The sequence below is a fragment of the Xenopus tropicalis genome, chromosome 3, assembly GCF_000004195.4.
Source record: "Xenopus tropicalis strain Nigerian chromosome 3, UCB_Xtro_10.0, whole genome shotgun sequence".
Lineage (NCBI taxonomy): Eukaryota > Metazoa > Chordata > Amphibia > Anura > Pipidae > Xenopus > Xenopus tropicalis.
The window spans coordinates 34,036,793-34,056,599 of NC_030679.2; the positions used below are offsets into that span (position 1 = coordinate 34,036,793).

Below are 19,807 nucleotides of genomic sequence, written 5' to 3' on the forward strand. Positions count from 1 at the left end.
GTATTGATACCATTAAAAGTTTACACAAAGGTAAGCAGTCACAGCAACCAGACAGGTAGGGGGCCACACAGAGGGGGGCTGCCAGTTAGATGGCACTGGGTTACAGGATAAAGATAAATAAGCAGGGTATGCTTATTTTTGAAAAAAAAAATATCTGTGCTAAAGATCTTCTCTGGTCTCTGTTCATACTAACTTCATACATTGTTATCTTCCTTACTAATCTTTACCATGGTACCTAATATAACAAACCAAATGAGTAGCACTTCCATGATACTTACACCTTTTTAAATTTGCTAAGGGTAAAAGATCAAAGCCATAGCCTTAAGTAGGAAACGCTTGATTAATCCCTTCCCCATTTTTGCAACTTGGTGTATAGCTGGTCCACTGCTTCCAGTCACTGAAAGCTTTATTATGAAGGGGCTGTGTGATTTTTCGATATGGATGAAAACCCTTGCTTCTGCTTGAGCTGTTGTCATGATTATAAGTAATGTATAATATACACACAGTTCTTCCTTCAAGCGACCTTTGCACATCTCATGCAAAATTCAAGGATGGTAAAGTGATAAGGATGACCTCTGATATTTTAACATGTAATGATGAAGCTCACAGTAGTACTACTGTGATGTTGTGTATGGGGGATACTTTTATATCTGAGACCTGAGGCCGACAAATGAATTAAATTAAAAAATATAAAGAAAAGTGCAGACCTTTTGTTAGATGTTTATTATTGTATTTCATAATTATTTGCACCCGCGCAGATACATTTTACCCCATTACCACATCTTTATGGTACACACTTGTTGCCCACACTTAAACAAGCAGTGTCAGGTCAAATCTGTCTAAAATAATGTCTCCAGAGAGAGCCATTGGCAAGGTGGTATTTTAGGGTGGAAATCAAAATGGAATAAACTTTATTATAAACTAAGACATTTATTTATTTTCCTCAAAAAAAAAAGGATCTACAAGTAGTAATGAGCGACTCTGTCCCATTTTGCATCACCGAAAAATTTGTGAAACGTTAAAAAAACACGTTTGTGGCGTGCATCTTTTTTTGTCGCACACGCCTTTTTTCCCTGCGACCATGCCTATTTTTGACGTGACCACTGTGCATTTTGATGCCTAATTTGACACAACCACAATTTTTGGGATGTGCAACATATTTTTCCGCAGCGCATTTTGACTGAAGTTTCACAAAACAATTCGCCAATGGCGAAATGTGGAAATTCGTGGAATCCATGCCTGGTAAAAAAAATTCACTCATCACTACCTACAAATATGAAAAGACTGTCTTCTACTCCCCATTGCTCACTGCCCATCAGGATGGTCACTAGTAGGTTGTTCCTATTATCCTTCAAATTACAGGGGTTTCCAAATGACTAGAACCATTGCCAGCATGGAACTACTGTTCCAGTGTCCATATTCAGAGTTTCTCAAAGAGAACTAAAACAGCACCAGGATAGTGAGCTTTCTAAAAATGCATCTTGACAGTATCAGCAGAGAAGTCTACATGACAATGAGGTGAATCATGGTAGTTACAGATTTTTTTTTTTTTTTTTAATTCAAACACTCAGTGAACTGGGGCGTTAATAACAAAGCAATTTGCTAATCATAATGGATCACTTATTCTACAAAAGAATCATTTTACCTATTCATTGTTACCTCTGAATTAACTTGAAAACTGAAAAGTGTCTGTAAAACTCTCTTTAAATTCGTAACTCTTCCAGTACTTGTAATGCTATAATTTACACTGCCACTGTTTAATTGATTTGATTGCTTTAATAATTTCTCTTTTTCACTTCAGTGCTAGAATTAAGCAACTTCAGGAAATGACACATTAATAGATGACAATGCAATTCATTATGGTAGGTGTATGTAAATACACAACTGTGGAAAGTGAATGGAGATAAATTACCCAATTTATTGAAGGCAAAATATACAACATTTTGTTGCTTTCAATAAATTGTGTAATATACCTGTACCCCAATTCTTCTGCCACTCTTAATCAAACTGTAATACATTTATCTATTACTACCTGTGGCTATTGAGCAGTATCACATATAAATAAGGACTGTGGTTGACCAAAATGCAAAAAAAGAAAAAACAAACACAGTTGTGCTCACCATTACATTTTAAAGCATTAGGATAGGTACAATTAGGCTATGACCACCAAATTCAACAGACAAAGACAAGAGGTCCTCTACACCCATTATGAACATATAAAGAACACCAAAACATGTGTTCATTAAGTTACTAAAATGTCTTTACCTTTAAACAAAACATGGCTTATATATTGTAATATATTCAGCTACATCAAAGTCATCCCTGGTCTGGCCAGTCCTACACTCACTTTCATCTGATTCATTTTTCACAGGGACTAAGTTTGACCTGAAACTTGCTTGCGTTCAAGGTTGAAACTCAAAATCAATCCTAAAGCATCCCCACATCACCACAAAACCACCAAAATGTTGTGATGTTCTTACTATTGAATTCGTTATCTGCTTTACACCACACATAATGATGCCTGTGTTGTCCAAAGAGCTGCCTTCTGTTGACTTGTCTGTCCATATAATATTGTCCCAAATGGTTTAAAGATCACCAGGGCGTTTTTTTTTCTTTTAAATGTTAAGATGAGAATTGATGGTACTCATAGTCAGCAGTGGTTCTGGCATTGCTACTTCAATTTATCCTATTTTTCCCAGTCTCTTTCTTACTGTGAAATCATAAACACTGACCTTAGCTGGGACTATAACAGACTGAAGTTCTTCTTTTGGAGTAATTTTGGCAGGTCGGCTAGCTACTCTCCTACAAAGTGTCTTCATTCTTCCAAGTTCCAAATCATTTAGTGAATTCGCTGTTTTATGATGGAGTCCCAGAGCCTTAGCAATAGCTTTGCTAAGCTAATTTTATAAATCAACAACTTTTTTCCTCACTTATTCTGGAATCTTCTTTGATCATGGCGTAGCATTCTTTTAGAAATGTTGTGTTAACTGCTTTAATTTTATGGCAAGCTTAACAACATAGTAAGATTCAGCAAGACCTGCAAGACTTGCTGGGTTGAATCAGCATAATCTGAAGTTTTTTTCTATGACATTATGAAACTTACAGAATGCTTAATTTATGGTTTTGATGATAAATAATAAATTCAAATAATGTAGAATGTTTGTCATGATTGTTTTTGTGCTACTTCTTTGAACCAGATAATATATATTGTTAGCTTTTGCAAATGCCGCCATTGCATACCGTTCATGTAGAATGAATCTCATATCTTTGAAAGCATTGTCTAATAGATCCCCATTAATATATAACAACATACATCATTTGTTTTCTGCATGCACAAACTCACATCTAGTCATACTGGACTCTATCTGCCATTAAATTGTCCAGTCACCCATTTTGCCTGAATGTCTCTGTAGGATAAAACATCCAGCAAAGACCTTATTAACTTGCATAATTTTGTGAAGTCAGCAGCTTGATATGCACAACAGCTGTGGGGGGGTTAGTAGTTGTCTGAACATAACCTTTGGCAACTCAGTTGGAAAATATACGATCTGATACTAAAATGTGTTGCTTGGGGGCTTTTGCAAAGTAGCAAGGACATCCAACTTATTACTCAAAGGACAGAGGCAATACACTTGAATAATACAGAGTGTATTAAGTGAATAGATCTTGATTTTACATATTAAAAAGTATGCAATATGTGTAATTGTACACATTTATCTTCTAATAACTTTCCTGGTAGACAATGATGAATGACAAATAGGCAGCAGAACGTTAGTTAGAATAGGAGATATGCATGTAAAATGATAGATAAGTAATATTTATAATAAGAACAATTAAATGTTTGTGCTGAGACCACAGTAACTACAGTAGATAACTTTTGGATGATGCAGAAAAGGGTCATAATTTGAAGGCTGTGTAAAGTAAAAAAGTGAAGAACAACTACTGAAATGTTTCTAAGGACTGATCCATCTATAATATATTGAAAGAGGATTTAAAAGTGAGCTTCACCTTAACATTATACTTACAAAAAATAGGGTATCATTATTGCACTGCATTTTGGATAAGCAAATGTGTTTGGCTGGTAAGTTTTGCAGCAAATTTAGCATTTTTACTAGAAACCAACATGTTTACAAATTGTGAGAAAGGTGAGAAAAATACATAGTGGCTGTATTAGAGCTTTGCTATGCTGTTTTTTGCACCAGAAAAATGCCAACAACCAGTAATCCGACCCCCCCCCCCCCTTAAAAAAACAAAAACAACAACTATACCTGTACATATTATTGTATACAAAACTAAGGTTAGAAAAGGAAGGGCCCAGCCATTTTTGGCACCTTATATATAAGGTAACATATAGGTGACTGATTTACAAAGTCATATAAACTAGATATGATATAAAATCAAATTAAACTCGATCCTTGTTGAATTTATAAAATGTCACGATAACTCTGTAATCAGTTGTACTAAAATCACAAATTTTTCGAGCTGAAAGTATCGAAAAATGTTACTTTAAATGGAGGTTCATTTCCATGAATCCTCTCTATTTTTTCCAAACAGGGATTGTTAAGTTCACTTAAAACCGGGTGAAATAGAAAACAATGATAGGATTTACTTCCCCTTGAAAATAGGTGAAATAGAAAACAATGATAGGATTTACTTCCCCTTGAAAATAGGTGAAATAGAAAACAATTACGGTATTAATTTCCCCTTGAAACTGGGTGAAATAGAAAGCAATTATGTGATTAACTTCCTTTTGAAAGTGTGTGAAATAGAAACAATGATGGGATTAACTTTCCCTTGAGCGTGTTTGAAATAGAAAGCAATGATGGGATTAAGTTCCCCTTGAAAATATCAAAACATTAATAAATCACAAATTATGGGAGTTATTTTAGAAAAACTAGAATTTTTCAGAGAAAATTTTCCGAAAAACTTGAACTTTTTGGAAAAAAAAAATCTGAAAAATTGTGTACATGCAAAAACCCATTCATAAAATATCTAGACTTAAAAGAAAAAATCGACTTTTTCTCAAAATTGCTTAGTAAATGTGACCCATAATGTCCAGGAGTAATAATGAGCAAATCTGTTCTGTTTTGCTTGTAGAAAACGGCTGAGAAATGTTGTTTTGCTTTTTCCTACAATTCCTGTCCATATATTTCAATCCCCCTCTTGTCCTTAGCCCTGCTTTTTTTGATGCTATTGAAATCCCCTAATTGTTATTCATACAGGTCAAACAATCAGGAAGCTTCATTCTTCCCCTGCTCCAATGTCTTCCAGGCAAACATTTTTCTGTTTGTATTTGCTGTAGTAAAAATGTTATACAGCTTCCTTCCCCCACAGAGTGCTTAAAACTAATGTGTTTGTTTTCCCTGCAGTCTTTATAAAAACTTAGCCTAAAGTGAAGCAGCGTTATCAAAGAACCAACCTAATCCCACTATTAAAGCAACTTTGTGCTTAAATGGAAGACACACATACCGCATGAAGGCAAATTTAATTTTGAGTTCAAGGCAGAAGAAAAATTTAAAATTCAGGTCACTTTTTTCAGGGACTGAGATTTTATTCTCAAGCGCTAGAAAAAAAAATATTTAGAAAGAATTGTTGCGGTCACGACTTTGAAGAAAAAGAAGTTTCACAGTAAGAAACAGACAGTGCAAGTGCTCAGTATATAGAATTCATTGGATTTAAACTCATTAATGATTTATAAAGTGATGAATACTTGGGGGTAGTGATGAGCGAATCTGTCCCATTTCGCTTCAGCAAAATATTGAAAATGGCAAATGCATGCATCATTTTTTTTTACGCGCGTCGCAGCGAATTGTTGTCACCCATTTCGTGAAAAAAATTCATGCCTGCCAATTATTTCGCCCATCACTACTTGGGGGCATTTTTTTCTGGTCGTGAAAGTCGTATAAACTCGACGTTGTATAAATTTAAATTACTAGATCATTGTTGTATTTATACAATGTTGCGATAATGCTTGAATTCTTGAATGCTTGTTCATTTGAAAATTTCAAGTTTACATTAGAAAATCCCACATTTGTTGAGCCGAAAGTATCATTAAAACTGGAAAAATTAAAAAAATCTACTTTTTCTCAAAATAAAATGTAAATGTAAATAGTAAATGTGTCCCTTGGGAACACACCCCTCCCAGGGTGGAGATATCCCCAAAACTGTTAGTTGCAGCCTAGCATAGTCCATGAAATATCACATGACAGCAAGTCTAAGGAGTGATGCTTTTGATTGACATAGCTTTAACCAGCAGTGCAAGCCTGAAGGCATGTATTTTATAATGGTCGGTCGGTCTTGAACGATGCACTTGATTACAGGAACAATCCTTTTGCCTTTTGAGAAAGCCACTGGCTAAATGGAGACCATAGCCCTTGGGTTCCCCCCTCCTGCTACTTGGTATCATGGTATAGTGGTGGTATAATAATCCCTTAGGGATACCTCCACCCTCCTATCAACTTCATTTTTATGATGCTAATTATATGTTTTTCATCAAGGGATTTTATATTTATTTGGATAACATTAAACTCTTTCTTGCACTCTCCCCAAGCACTCATCACTTTTTTGATCACTTTAGATCAATGAATTGGAAAGAGTGTGAGCAAAAAGGCAAACAATTCAAAAATGTATTAAAACAATTAATAATGAAGACCAAATGAAAAGTTGCTTAGAACTTGCCATTCTATAACATACTAAAGGTTTATTTAAAGATGAACCACCCTTGCACTTTGACCTTATTGAAATCCACGAGAAGGGTTGTCTCTTACTGTGATAAAAGGCAATAATTACCCAGCATAATCTATGGTAATATAAAGTATGGCTACATTTAAAAGAAGAATGGTTATATTCTTTATGCATTTGTTCTCCTGTCTCCTATTCCTTATAGTTTGTAAACTCTCATTCCAACTACATATAGCCCTTAAATATCTATTCTGTCTTAGAAACTGTCCCCCTCTTTATGTTTACGCATTGTAAACTTGTGGCGCTATATAAATAAATAAATGCAAATACAAAGAAAGCTAATCACTTGGAAAAACGTAGCTAATTTGACCATGTAAATAAGACCTTCCTTTATTCACCTGGATAAATATGCCCCATATTGTCTTCGGTAGTGTTAAACAACTGTGCTTATTATTCGCGTGACATGAAGTGCACTTGTAGTGATTTGGAAGCGAAATTAATACTACTGTTTTGTAGCTCTTATTGAAACTAACCGCTAAGGAATCCTTCTGTAGGAATAGAATAAAGCACAACTGAATGGGCTCCTTAATTATTAAAACATCACCGCGTCTCCCTATCTGAAATAAAGCAAACTGCTATTTACAGATATGTGTCCCGCTAGATTCGGCGTTAATTCCGAGATTAATGTGCAATTACATCTGAAATTATTCATGAAGTCATACGGCAGCTTATTGCAACATGACCTTCTGTGTTCGTGCTGCTCACCTTAAGTGCGGAACACTGTTATTTGATTTTGCAAAAGCAGAAACGATTTTTAATAACCCTTATTTCGGGATTATTAAAGAATGAAAAACGCAGCAGTTGATGGTAGCAACTGCTAAAATTGCTCTCCCTATGGGATTCTGATGTATGTAAATAGAAATGTACACTAAAAGAAGTTTAAATAGTGTTAATACACTGCATATGTTTTAATGAAGTGCAAACATATGTTTTCCTTAACTATTAAGCAGCCAAATTCAAGAGCCACAGCTTCTACATTTCTATTTATTCCTTTTAATGTTTCTGCTATTAATGTGTTTGTTTTTACCACACTTTTTCCTCTACAGAACACCACCACCGCACAAAAAGAATTATATTCACACCAGCCAATCAGATATTAATTGTAATTAAAATTATTCCCCAAAACGTGCTTACCACTGGGATAAATGGGAACTGTTATACTAGCAAATACTGTATATTCTGTGTGTACTAAATCCTGTGTTCTTTCCTGAAGTAGATACAAAGTTTTATCTGTATGGCTGTGATTGGCCTCGGGGTAACAGTGAGGGACCTTAAGGCCTAGTGCCATGTGGAGGAAATCTATGACAAAGCTTGTTTCAGAAAGAAGCTTGACTAAATTGCCTTAGGTTCTGACTACTACAAGCAAGGATATGTCAAATAGCCCACCCTCTCTGGTGGGTTACATATGAATTCATTGATACTTATTTCTAACACTTACGTTTTTGTTTTGTTTTTTTAGCTTACAGCTTTCTAGAAAATGTACCTAGAGCAGAGCTGCCCCCTGCCAAGACCATAAACTAGGAAACAAACTAACTTAGCTCCAAAGGTTGCATTGCAAATGAAATAGGGATCAATGGCACAGTTTACAGAAAAGATAACCAATAAGCTCTGTAAAACAACATTGCATTCTACAGAGCTTTTCTGTTTACTGCAGTGTAACCTGTGCCTTTTCTGCTTTCTTCCAGTTTGAAATACTGTGACTACATATCAGTTTGTTCTAAAGCAAAGATTTACCAATGCAGGGTATATTATATTTTAATTACTTTGAAACACTATTGCACCACTATTTAAGTGATTTGACTGGTCACTGTGGGGAAAATGCTTATTTACCACCTTTATTAGGGGCATAGTTATGAAAATTCAAACTAAGGACTCATATAAGCCTTGTCAAGTTTGCCGACTGTGATTTGGCATTGTCTGACCATTTTGACGAATGAAGGTTTATTAGATTGATGGGGAAGAAAATGGGACGACAGGGAAGAACATGGAGATAGTGGGTATTGCTGAGTGGAGGAGAAGATGAACTGGAATTCAACTGTACTCTCAATTTAGGATTAGGGAGAGTAAGTAGAGTTTAATGGCTGCTGTAGTTAAAAAAACCAAGGGGCTATCAGGGAGCTGGAAAAAAAGAGAATGGAGTTAGTTATCTAATATTTTGATATGGCACCGATTTACCAGTTTGCCATGCCAATGGGAGAAGTTTGAAAGTAATCATATTACTCTTTATTGTCAAAGGCAGAACAGTGCTGTTTTCTGGAACAACGGGAACATATCAATCTCTGTAAAGCTGTATCTAGTGTGTGCCATTGTCTAAAAAATCCCTTCATAGACTATTATATATATATATATATATATAATTTAAAGAATGATGTTCAAATGGGTTTTTCATTGCTTGCCACACTAATGCAATACAATCATCCAACTCTGTCAGAATGGCATATAATCTTCTACTACAATAAAATAGAAAAACATTTCTATCAAGGTTTGAAGGTGGAGGAAATCCCATTGATTTCAGTGTTTTTGAACACCATCATTTTGAATATAGCATTATTGAAAGAAAAGTATGCTAACCTCTAGAGCAAGAGACCCTTCCAAACCACCAATCTTTGCATTTGCAACTTACCATTCATGTGTTTACAACAGACAGGTCCACATTAATAATGGTGTGTCAAGTTGCCACCAGATTTCCTCTCCAAAAGTAGCAAAGACAGGAAAAAATAATATTATACAGGTCAAAGACCAACAAATATGACAGCACAATACGCATCAGAGATACATTTTGTAATCAGCGATCGAATTGTATAAATGGGCCCTCAGTCATCGACAAAGCTCATTATAAGCAATTTTTTCCTATTCAAGTTAAATTTGATTTAATGCAAAGTATTTCAGTTATGACCGTTCTCTCTTGCTCACCGCTCACATCAAACAAGCCATTAGCATACAAGTATATTAGCAAAGGGCCAATTGACCTTTTGAAAAAAGTCTTGTCTGATTTGAGTTAATTTTGTTAGGGAAAATAAAATAACAAGAAATCATTGCCTGCATTTATATCAGTATAAAGGAAATACTACAGCATTGTTACAGTACCTCTAAGTATTTTTGCAGCTAATTTCCTAAGAACACAGAGAAAAAAAATCTTGAAAAAAAAAACAAAAAACAGCAGAGCACTGAACCAGCAAATTAAAAAAAACTCTGAAATTGAATTAACGGCAGCACTGTTATGCATTATGCATATTACCTTTAAAAAATTAAACCTGGCATATCAGAATAAATCTGGACATCCCTAAGGCTTTAGAATAGAAAGTACAGAGCCTGTTAGTATTAAGACACATTGCATGAGAATGTGAATGTAACCTAACCTCAGTGTTCCTTACATCTACAGGGGGGAAAGCACACCATATTTATACAACTGTCCCACACTGATAGACTTCTCCTACTGAAACTAAATCTGTACTGTGTGCACTGCGGGAGTCATTGTAAGGCTCTTTCATGCTCTTTGTATCATGCTGGACACATTTTAGCATGTTCTTTTAGTCTCTGGCATCAGAAGGCTTGTCCATCTGCTCATGTCCTTCGTAAACCCCCGGTCATTACTCACAGTCATGTGTAGAATCATTAAGTGACAGCTTTTACACACCCCCTGCACACTTTTATTTAGAAACTGAAATTAAATATTATATTCCTAGCCCCTTATTTCACCACAGAAAATTCATGGTCGTGTCAAAAAAAGTTGCGGTTCCGTCAAAAAAGGTTTAAAAAATTGCCCGTGGCAAAAAACGCTTTGCAAATTTTTCTTAAGTTACACCACTGATTGCTTCTATGGGCAGCTCAAAAGCTGATCATAAGGCAATCTCCCCAAGTGCCAAGTGATGGTGATACTAGCTTCCACTGAAAGCAAACAAAATGGCATCAGCTGAGGATCTGCAGTCCTCAGCAGAGAAGATTCTCTGGCTGGCTCATATTTAGACAGTTTATGCATCCTCACCTTTGTGGTGGAGCTCTGAAAACCCAGGTATAGGTGAGTAGTTACACCACTGATTGCTTCCATGGGCACACTTGAGCCAACTCATAAGTTGATCATAAGGCATTCTCCCCAAGTGCCAAGTGATGATGATACTAGCTTCTACTGGATGCAAAGAAAATGGCATCAGCTGAGGACCGCGTTGGGCACTGTCTGCAGCCCTTAGCAGAGAAAATTCTCTGGCTTGCTCATATTTATGCAGTTTATGCATCCTCACCTTTGTGGTGGAGCTCTGCAAACACTGGTACAGTGGAGTTTGAGTTAATCTTCTTGTACATAATACAGTTAGAAGCACTTACACTTAACTGTGCACCTGAAGGTATGACTTCCGGCAGATTCACATAACACCACAACTACAATTTATTTTTCAGTAAATCAAGTGAAGCAAACATCTAGCCACATTTGTATATTCCCCTCTAGGTAAAAATAAAAAAAAACTTTGTGAGGGATGGAAATTTCAAAAATAATCTTTAAATTCAAGGATAGCAATAAGGGAGCTGCACATACCATCAATTATGGACAAGCAAAAGACACAATTTCAAGATTTCCATGGCTTAGTTGCCTAATCAGCACTGAAAGAGTTAGCCACAAGAGTTGTGTTTTTCATATAGATTATGATAAGGACTAAATGTCCCCTTTACTTGGCTGCTCACATGACTACTAGGATTTAGTGACAATTCCATTCATTTACCTCCATTATTATACAGCAGGGATGTAATCATGTAACAGGGATTACCATGGAAACTTCTAGAATCAAAAAGACAATTCGTGATCCTTTGAGTAACCATGTCAACCTGAGCTGTGTGTTGAAAATACTTAGAAATACTGACAGAAAAGTTGGCATTTCCATTATAACATTAGGCAGATGCTTAAAACTACATTTTAATTGAAGGAAATTAGTAAAAATTGCACACAAGTCCAAAGAGATAATAATAAAAATATTTAGGGGGCTATGTAATAAAATGCACTAAGTTTGCCCTGAAGCAACAACCCATAGCAACCAATCAGCAGGTAGAATTTACTGGTCACCTATTTAAAAGCAAAGATCTTATGGGTTGCTATTGGTAACTGCTCCTGGGCAAATATAATGTTTTTTTTTATTTCATAAGGGGGTTAGAGTTTTCAGACTAGACAATGCTTTTGATTGTTGTGTGAAGTTTTAGTTACTAATTCCAATATCATTTGCTTGAAGACTTGATCTGCACTGCGTCTATTTAAATGTTATCCATTAAATGTATGTTAGATACCAAATTATTGGAAGCAAAGATAGGTGAATATGATAGGATAATATGGATAAATATTTATATTTACAGACATTGATAAATATCCTATAATATTATAGGATAAAATCAATGAGTCCGTTTACATGTGAAAAGTTAGACATTTCATTACAAGTCTATTGATATATGCAATGATGTTCTGTCTGCCAAACTTTCAGTAAGTTTTCCCCCCTTTTATTGTCCATTTATGGCTTTGAAACGCTTCCAAAGAAAGGCATAGATAGTCTTCCTTTTATATTCTGTGGCTTTATGACTAACCTTTCCAAACCACCATTGCTAGACCATTTGTTATCTCTATTATGCAATGTGCCACGAACAGAATTTAAATTGGGTTGGAGCAAAAAAGCCATGCTCTTCCATCAGTTACAGAGGTTCTTGTGCGAGTCTAACAGCTTGCTTTGCTACTTTAATGCCCGACTCATTGGTGATTATAAATTCATTCAGCTTCCACAACCGTTACTTTATTGTGCTCTGTTTTGTTCCAAATAATTAAGAATCCTTTGGGACTTAATCTGCAAAGAAGGCTCAAGCTTCATACTACAGTATTCAGCGAGTTTTTATTATACTTTTCTAATCTTGGTTGTTTGCACATTTCTATATGGTTTTGAGTGCAGGACTTTTAAGGAAAGGGAGGCATAGTCACTGCTTTCTACTCTATTCTGTTTGTGCTGCTTTATTTTTTTATTTTTATGAACAAAAGGCAGTCTAATCTAGAATTAATAGCAATGCAAGTTTGAAAAGTAGTGAACCACGATTTAAAAATTTTCCCCTAGCTTCAAGGATGGGGATTTTACTTTTCAGCTAAATGAATGTTCCTACATTGTTAATGTTCCTCTGCAAATAATTTTGAAATGAACATTGTTTTGGTTAAGACTGGCTAAGAATTTTCCTTTTTTGTTCTAAGATGAATGAGGAATAAGGAATGAGGAATAAAATTAGTGAAAACAAGCAAGTACTGCAATGTTACTGTGAAGAGCACCCAATGGTGCTCTATTCCCCCGCACCGCATTCAAGATTACAGTGCCCATGACCACCATGTTGATTGTGGTGCGGCAACAGTATACTCGAGCCATGGACCCTATTGAGGAGGGATACCCTGATTTGGAAAAAGCCTTACGTAACATGACGACCCACATGGAGACTTATGAAGCTCAGCAGGTTTGCATAGGGCAAGTCCTGGATGCCTTACTCTTCTAGATGCCAGCCACTCCTTCAGAGTCTGGCGGTTTCCCAGCCTCAGAAGCTCCGCCACCCTCCCACAGCTACCACCTTGAATGAACTCTACAATATATGGTAAAGGGAAATATCTCTGGTTTTATGCAGGTATTCTTGTAGAAGCAGTTTTTGGTTGGCCAAAGTCTGGTGAATTATAACTACACTCTCCAATTGACTCAGTGTTTGCCTCTCCCCAGTTAGAGACTGGGGACAATTAAATGTATCCAAGCTGTTTCTTTTTAGTTTGTCAATAAACAGAGAACAGGTACAAGGCAAGTAAAGGGCTAGCTCTCACTGTTACTCAACACAATGCTTACTCAGCCATTTAAGATATATTGATTGTTGTTTCCCTGTTTGCAACTGTTTGGGGTATACCACAGCCCATATGGCTACCCATGCCTTTGTTTCACATGAAAGAGACAGTGATGACAGTATCCCTTTAGCAGTTAGTAATTGAAAAATAAATAGAGTTCCCCAACATACAAGTCTGCAAGAAACATAATGGGTACATACACATGCACTGTTCTCCTTTAATAAGTTAAATGTATTTCTCATCTCAATAGGGAATAGAAACAATAACACATTCTAAGTAATGCAGCTTGGACCTCTGTAAAATGTAAAATGGAATTGTCTTTTAGTGGAAATGGGAAAATTGTATTTCATGTCTTCTCACTTCAAAGGGATTTAATAGTATGTCACTGATCGTTAAACATCAATGTGGTAACACTTAAATATAGCAAATAATTCACTCTGCCATTTAAAATGTTATGTTAAACCAACAAATGTATTTTTGTAGTTGTGATATTGGTGTGTAGGCAGCCTTAGTGCATTGTGTCTGAGTCTGAGTTTTCAGAAGGAGCCAGCACTACACATTAGAACTGCTTTCAGATTGCCTATTGTTTCTCCTACTCCCATGTAACTGGAGGAGTCCAAACCTGGACTTTGATTTTTTACTATTTAGTTCTATTCTGATATCTACTGGAAGCTGCTATCTTGCTACCTTCCCAATGTTCTGCTGATTGGCTGCTGGGGAGGGAAAGGTAGGGGGGTGATATCACTCTAACTTGCAGCGCAGCAGTAAAGTGTGACTGAAGTTTATCATAGTCACATGGTTGTGGCACCCTGGGAAATGAAGAATATGTCTAGCCCCATGTGAAATTTCAAAATGAAATAGAAAAACATCTGTTTGTTTTTTTAAACAAAGACCTTCTATGCAGGATTCTGCTGGAGAAGCTCTAATAACTGATGCATTTTGAAAAAACGTTTTCCCATGACAGTATTCCTTTAAAGGAAAACTATACCACCAGAATGAATACTTAACCAACAGACAGATTTTATGTTAAAGAATCTCGCCAAACTGGAATATATATATGTGAAAGGTGATGCAGGGTAGCATATGGAAAGGGAAAATATATTAGAGAAAAGAAAGTAAGGAAGATAAATACTCCTCAGATTTCCAATTTATCCTATGCAGACATTTTCCATCTGTTTGTTTTGAAACATTTTTGAAAAATGTGAGGAAAAAAGAGAGGAAAAATAAAATGAGAACTAACGAAAGCACAGAGATACTATTTATAAGACAGAAAAATGAAGAAAAGGGAAAAGAAAGGGAAATAAGATTGACACAAAGGTAAGAAAAATAGAGAAGGGGGATGCAGTGCATAAGATATGAGGCAACTAATCGAAATAAACTGTAAACTGGAGAAAGAAAATGGAAACAAAATACAACATTTGGACACTCTATTTGCTTTGATGCAGGAATAGAACAAATGGTTTTCACTATTCCTATCTTGTACATAGGCACAAAGTGGCACTACTCCCCTTTGCAACTCAGCTCATCTAGATTTTGTTTTAAATGTAAGCATTTTCATTTACCTCTCTAAATTCATCTCCGCTGCTTAACAAGCAAGATAACCCGCAATAAAGGCAGTAAAATGTAGCTGCTCTGCTTTCATTTCTTCATTTAATCAAGAAGCAGATGCTTTATGACTAAGAAAGAGCAGAATATCTATAAGCAATAACATGACATGTATTGCCAAAAAGCATTTCCTTGCAAAGCTAACCACTGCTAACATGCTCAGAATGGGATCCGAAGCATATGAAATCCTCATCATGTTAAGATGCAAAATTTAAGCAGAATATCTATACTGACATATATAAATGCATCATAGTTGAGGACAAATAAAGCAGATATTAATAATACGTGTTTTGGTTGAATATAAAGTCATTTTGCTTAAAGCCATACTTCACTTTTAATACAACTTTTAACATGTCATAGAAGCTTCCCTCCCAACTCTCAAACACACCACTGCAGGTGCCAAATAATGACCTGTTTGCCTTACCTCTTTATAAAAAGCAGATTATTGCAGTGGAGTTGGCAGAAACCATCTAACAATGACTAAAGTCTTCTTCTCAGCAGTCGCCAACCAGGAGCATGTGCAGCCAGGTCCAGATTGGCTTCAACTCCAAATTCTTTGGAAAATCAAATGGTCCAAGAACACAGTTGCCAACCCCACTGCACTGAATTGCTTTCTATAATGAGGTACAGTACAAATGGGCCAGTATTTGTGGTCTGCAGTGGTGCAGACCAGGAGGGAGACCTTTGGAGGAGATCTAAGGTTTTGCTTTCCACTAACATTTTGGAAAAGCTCTTTTCTGCACTGTAGCAAATTGTTACATTGTCAAAAACAGCTTTGCAAATCTTAAACTTTCTGTGCTGTTATCTGAGTTATTAACACAACTGTTATCGAGCAGAAACAAATATGGAAGGCTAGTAAACCTGCATCCGTTTGGTATTTTGTACATGAACTTGCTAAGCTGCAGCCCCAGTAGCAAAAAGTTAGGGACAATGACTCTGCAACTGACTAGCAAAGAGTGACAAGACTTGCAAGGGGAAGGAGGTTTTCCTGTCTGTGCATCCAACGATTTAGCCCACATAAAGACCTTTATCAAAAATATAAACTTGATCGTTTCCCACTGTTATTTAAATTGTGGTATGGATTACAACAATACAGGTATGGGATCCCGTATGTGGAAACCCATTATCCAGAAAGTTCCGAATTACGGAAAGGCGATCTCCCATAGACTCCATTATAAGCAAATCATTTTCATTTTATAAAATGATTTCCTTTTTCTCTGTAATTATAAACCAGTACATTGTACTTGATCCCAACTAAGATATAATGAATGCTTATTGGAGGCAAAACAAGCCTATTGGGTTCATTCAATACTGTATTTCAATAATTTTTAGCAGACTTAAGTTATGGAGATCCAAATTGCGGAAAGATCCCTTATCCGGAAAACCACAGGTCCCAAGCATTCTGGATAACAGGTCCCACACCTCTGCATTCATCAAAGAGGTGTGATAGAGAGTCTCTCATCAACACAAAGTACAGTACAAAATTGTCCATTTACCTCTTATTTTCAAACTCTGTGTACAATAAAAAAAAGGTGCCAATAAAAACAAGCATAACTTACCAATGAAGTAGGCCAGCAAGATTGCAAGGAGGATTGCAGCAGCGATTGCAGATAAGGCAGCGCATTTCCAGCTACAATATTTGGACGGCTTCTTTAGCTTGAAGGCATTTCGAGAGAAAGTGTTTCTGGGTAGAAGTCTAGGAGGAGGAGTGTAAACTGTTCCTGAAGTTAGAGGATATCCAGGAGAAGAGCTGCTGAACAAAGGCGTTGTCCCAGATGATGTTTTAAACAAGAAGTGCCTACAGAGAACAACAATAGGAAATAATATAATAACTGATTGGGATTTGTGTTAAGATTTTTAACGTTATAAGCTATAAATGCCCCTGTCCTGCTGCTTATATTTAGAAACTGCCTGATGTCGGTTGGAGAAACATTGGCCTACATATCCAGTTTGTACACAGATGATGCAGGCACAGTGCACTAAGACACTAAATATTCTCTGTGCCTTCTCTGTCTTATTTTGTGGACGTTGTGCCTTAGTTAGAGAGACATTGGTTCAGATTTTCCCCTTGAAACACAATTCATTGTTTTAATCCAAGAGCATTTCAAATGCCCTACTTCTGACGAAGCCAGGAGAATATCACATTTTGCACCTTTCATTTATTTTTATTAGATTAGCTAAATAAACTCCATGAAAACCAGGGCTTTTTTGTATTGTAGCACAAAAAAAAAACAAAAAAACTGAACACCTCTAAAACCACAAAGCAAAGAAAGATCTTCCAGGTGTAAAAGAGACACCTGCCCTTGACTTCTCAATGGGTTTTAGATAGCGTATTTTTTTTAAATTCCGTTGTGTTGCGGTTTTGTCACATAACAACTCAACAAAAAACCCAGTTTTTTCCTTGTGCCAAAAACGTTTTTTTTCCGAACTGTTAAGTCCCCTTAGTGTTAAGTCCTAACAACAAATGCCTGAAAATTAGTCAGATGTTTACTTAACTGGGCCCATGTTCAAGCTACTACCAAGTCAATAGATTGTTCAATAAAAGTTTGGGTCCCCAAATAGGAGGACTGCAGCATGTATGTTGAACAATTGCATAGACTTGTAATCCAGCAATATCTGGGGATTTACAAGTGGTGACACAGTTGAGGTAATGAACTGTTATTTATTTATGGGGGTGGACTGACTGGGACTGCATTATTTTACTCTTCACTTGTCTCCCAAGTGATACAGAACACTGTAGTGCTAAATAATATGTTAAGAAATGTATATTCAGATTAAATAAAATAAACAGTTCAGGGCCCAAATATTTTTCAAATGTCTCCATGAACAGTAAATAATAATAATTATCTAAAAACACAGAAATGAACACGAGCAAATGGCACAAGGCAAAGAAAATAAAACATGATCATACTTCACGTGGAACCGCTAGTAAAAGCAGATTTGTTATTCTAATTTAGGCCAAGATTGTCATCTTCGAAGAAAAACAGAAATGCCTCATATCTCTAAGGAGGGCTTGATCTCTTATTTCTGTGTTTCAAGGCAGTATTTGACATGTTAATAGCGAACACAATATTTTATCCAATTATATGTTTTTGGAATCTAAAGAAATTGTGCCACTTAGGCACAAAAATGTTGCAGCCTTACCATTGATTTTCTTCTGTTTACTTATATCTGTACTATAAGCATGAAAACTCATTCCCAGAGAAAATAAAGCTGACTGGTGTTTTATCTGCAAAATAAAACAGCTTTGCATGCAGATTGTCACCAAGATCTCCGCAATGTCCAACACAGCTATTTGCCTTCCTCTATATTTACGGAAAAGTAAATATGTGATAATGGAAATGTCCCCATGTCTGATGGTGTATTATACTATACACAGGCAAACAGACTTCACTTCAGTACATTCTCTGCAAATAATCCAATTATCAACAGATACAGAAAAGGAAATGCAAACATACACTCCCCCACAAGCAATTATACCATGCTGAAGATGACACACAAAAGTTATATGTTCCTGAAACACTGAAATAAAAAAGGTGGCCTATGGGAGAATTTCTTGGGCATAAATGCTGAACTTTACTATCCAACCAAACAACAGTAATATTCAATTGCATATATATATATATATATATATATACAGTATATATATACAGTCCAAAACTCTTTCAGCACGCTTACAAATCACAGTGCCTGGGTGCTACCTTTATGTATGCAGTTATCCAAAAATCCAAAAATATAAGATGCACACCAGGATCCTTTAAAAATAAAACATTACTTTTATTACATTATGCTGATAAAACAGGCGTTTTGGTCTCCACCTAAGACCTTTATCAAGACCATATATACTATTAAAATCAGCGAATAAATAGATAAAACCTGTAGCTCTCACCCAATCGCATGCCCGCATAATACAATGCATATTACTGTGCTACAATGGAACGGGGCTCAAAACTATTATAAGGAAAGGGCCCTGCCTATGTACGGAAGGCTGCGGAAGAGATGTGTGAACAACAAAGGGTTAGACATGAAGGCATTGAGCTGGAGGAGCTGATAGTAAGGTTTAGGGAGACCAGGAAAGCAAAGTACCTGCCTTTTTTCCGGTGGTGCAGGGACTAGGACTGTCCTGTTTTTCCTCAGGTTAATTCAATATAGAGGGAAGGAGGTCAGTTAATTTGTTTGGCACAGATGCGGAGGAATGCGTGCCTGGGGTGGTGGGGCTTATGCCTCAGTTTTATGCTCAAGTGTGCCAAGGTTGATGGTCTCCTGAGACAAGGGTCCCAGGACCCATTCCATGTGGAGGGGTATAATATTTATGTGTGTTAGATTATTGTTATTCTATATGTTATGTTCTGAGTAAAATGTAATGTTTTATTAATTAATTAACAATTTTGTTAATTAAAGCTGTTATATCCCATCCTGGTTGTTCTTATTGTCTCCAGGGACAGGGGGGTGCAGGGCCCACCCGGGCTGCCCCTACAGGGGCCCCTGTACCCATCATGGCCTCCACACTACCTGCAGGGATCCCCGTCTGACCCCCTCCTCCAAGCACACATAAATTAAATTTACTTTCAGCGTAGGGGGAGCCCGGAGGGGAATGAGTGTGGGGTGGAGGCCAGCCCAGTCTGACCCTGA

The 19,807-nt window shown here is 36.5% G+C and overlaps 1 protein-coding gene across 2 annotated transcripts in view; it reads right to left on the reverse strand.

The window, feature by feature from the left end:
- Positions 1–19,807, reverse strand: part of tenm2 (teneurin transmembrane protein 2) — a 712,086-nt gene that overhangs the window by 283,713 nt on the left and 408,566 nt on the right. For both annotated transcript variants that reach the window (XM_031898791.1, XM_012959675.3), the window contains exon 5: positions 16,735–16,973. In XM_031898791.1, coding sequence (XP_031754651.1) covers positions 16,735–16,973 — 239 coding nt within the window. The remainder of the gene's footprint in view (positions 1–16,734; positions 16,974–19,807) is intronic.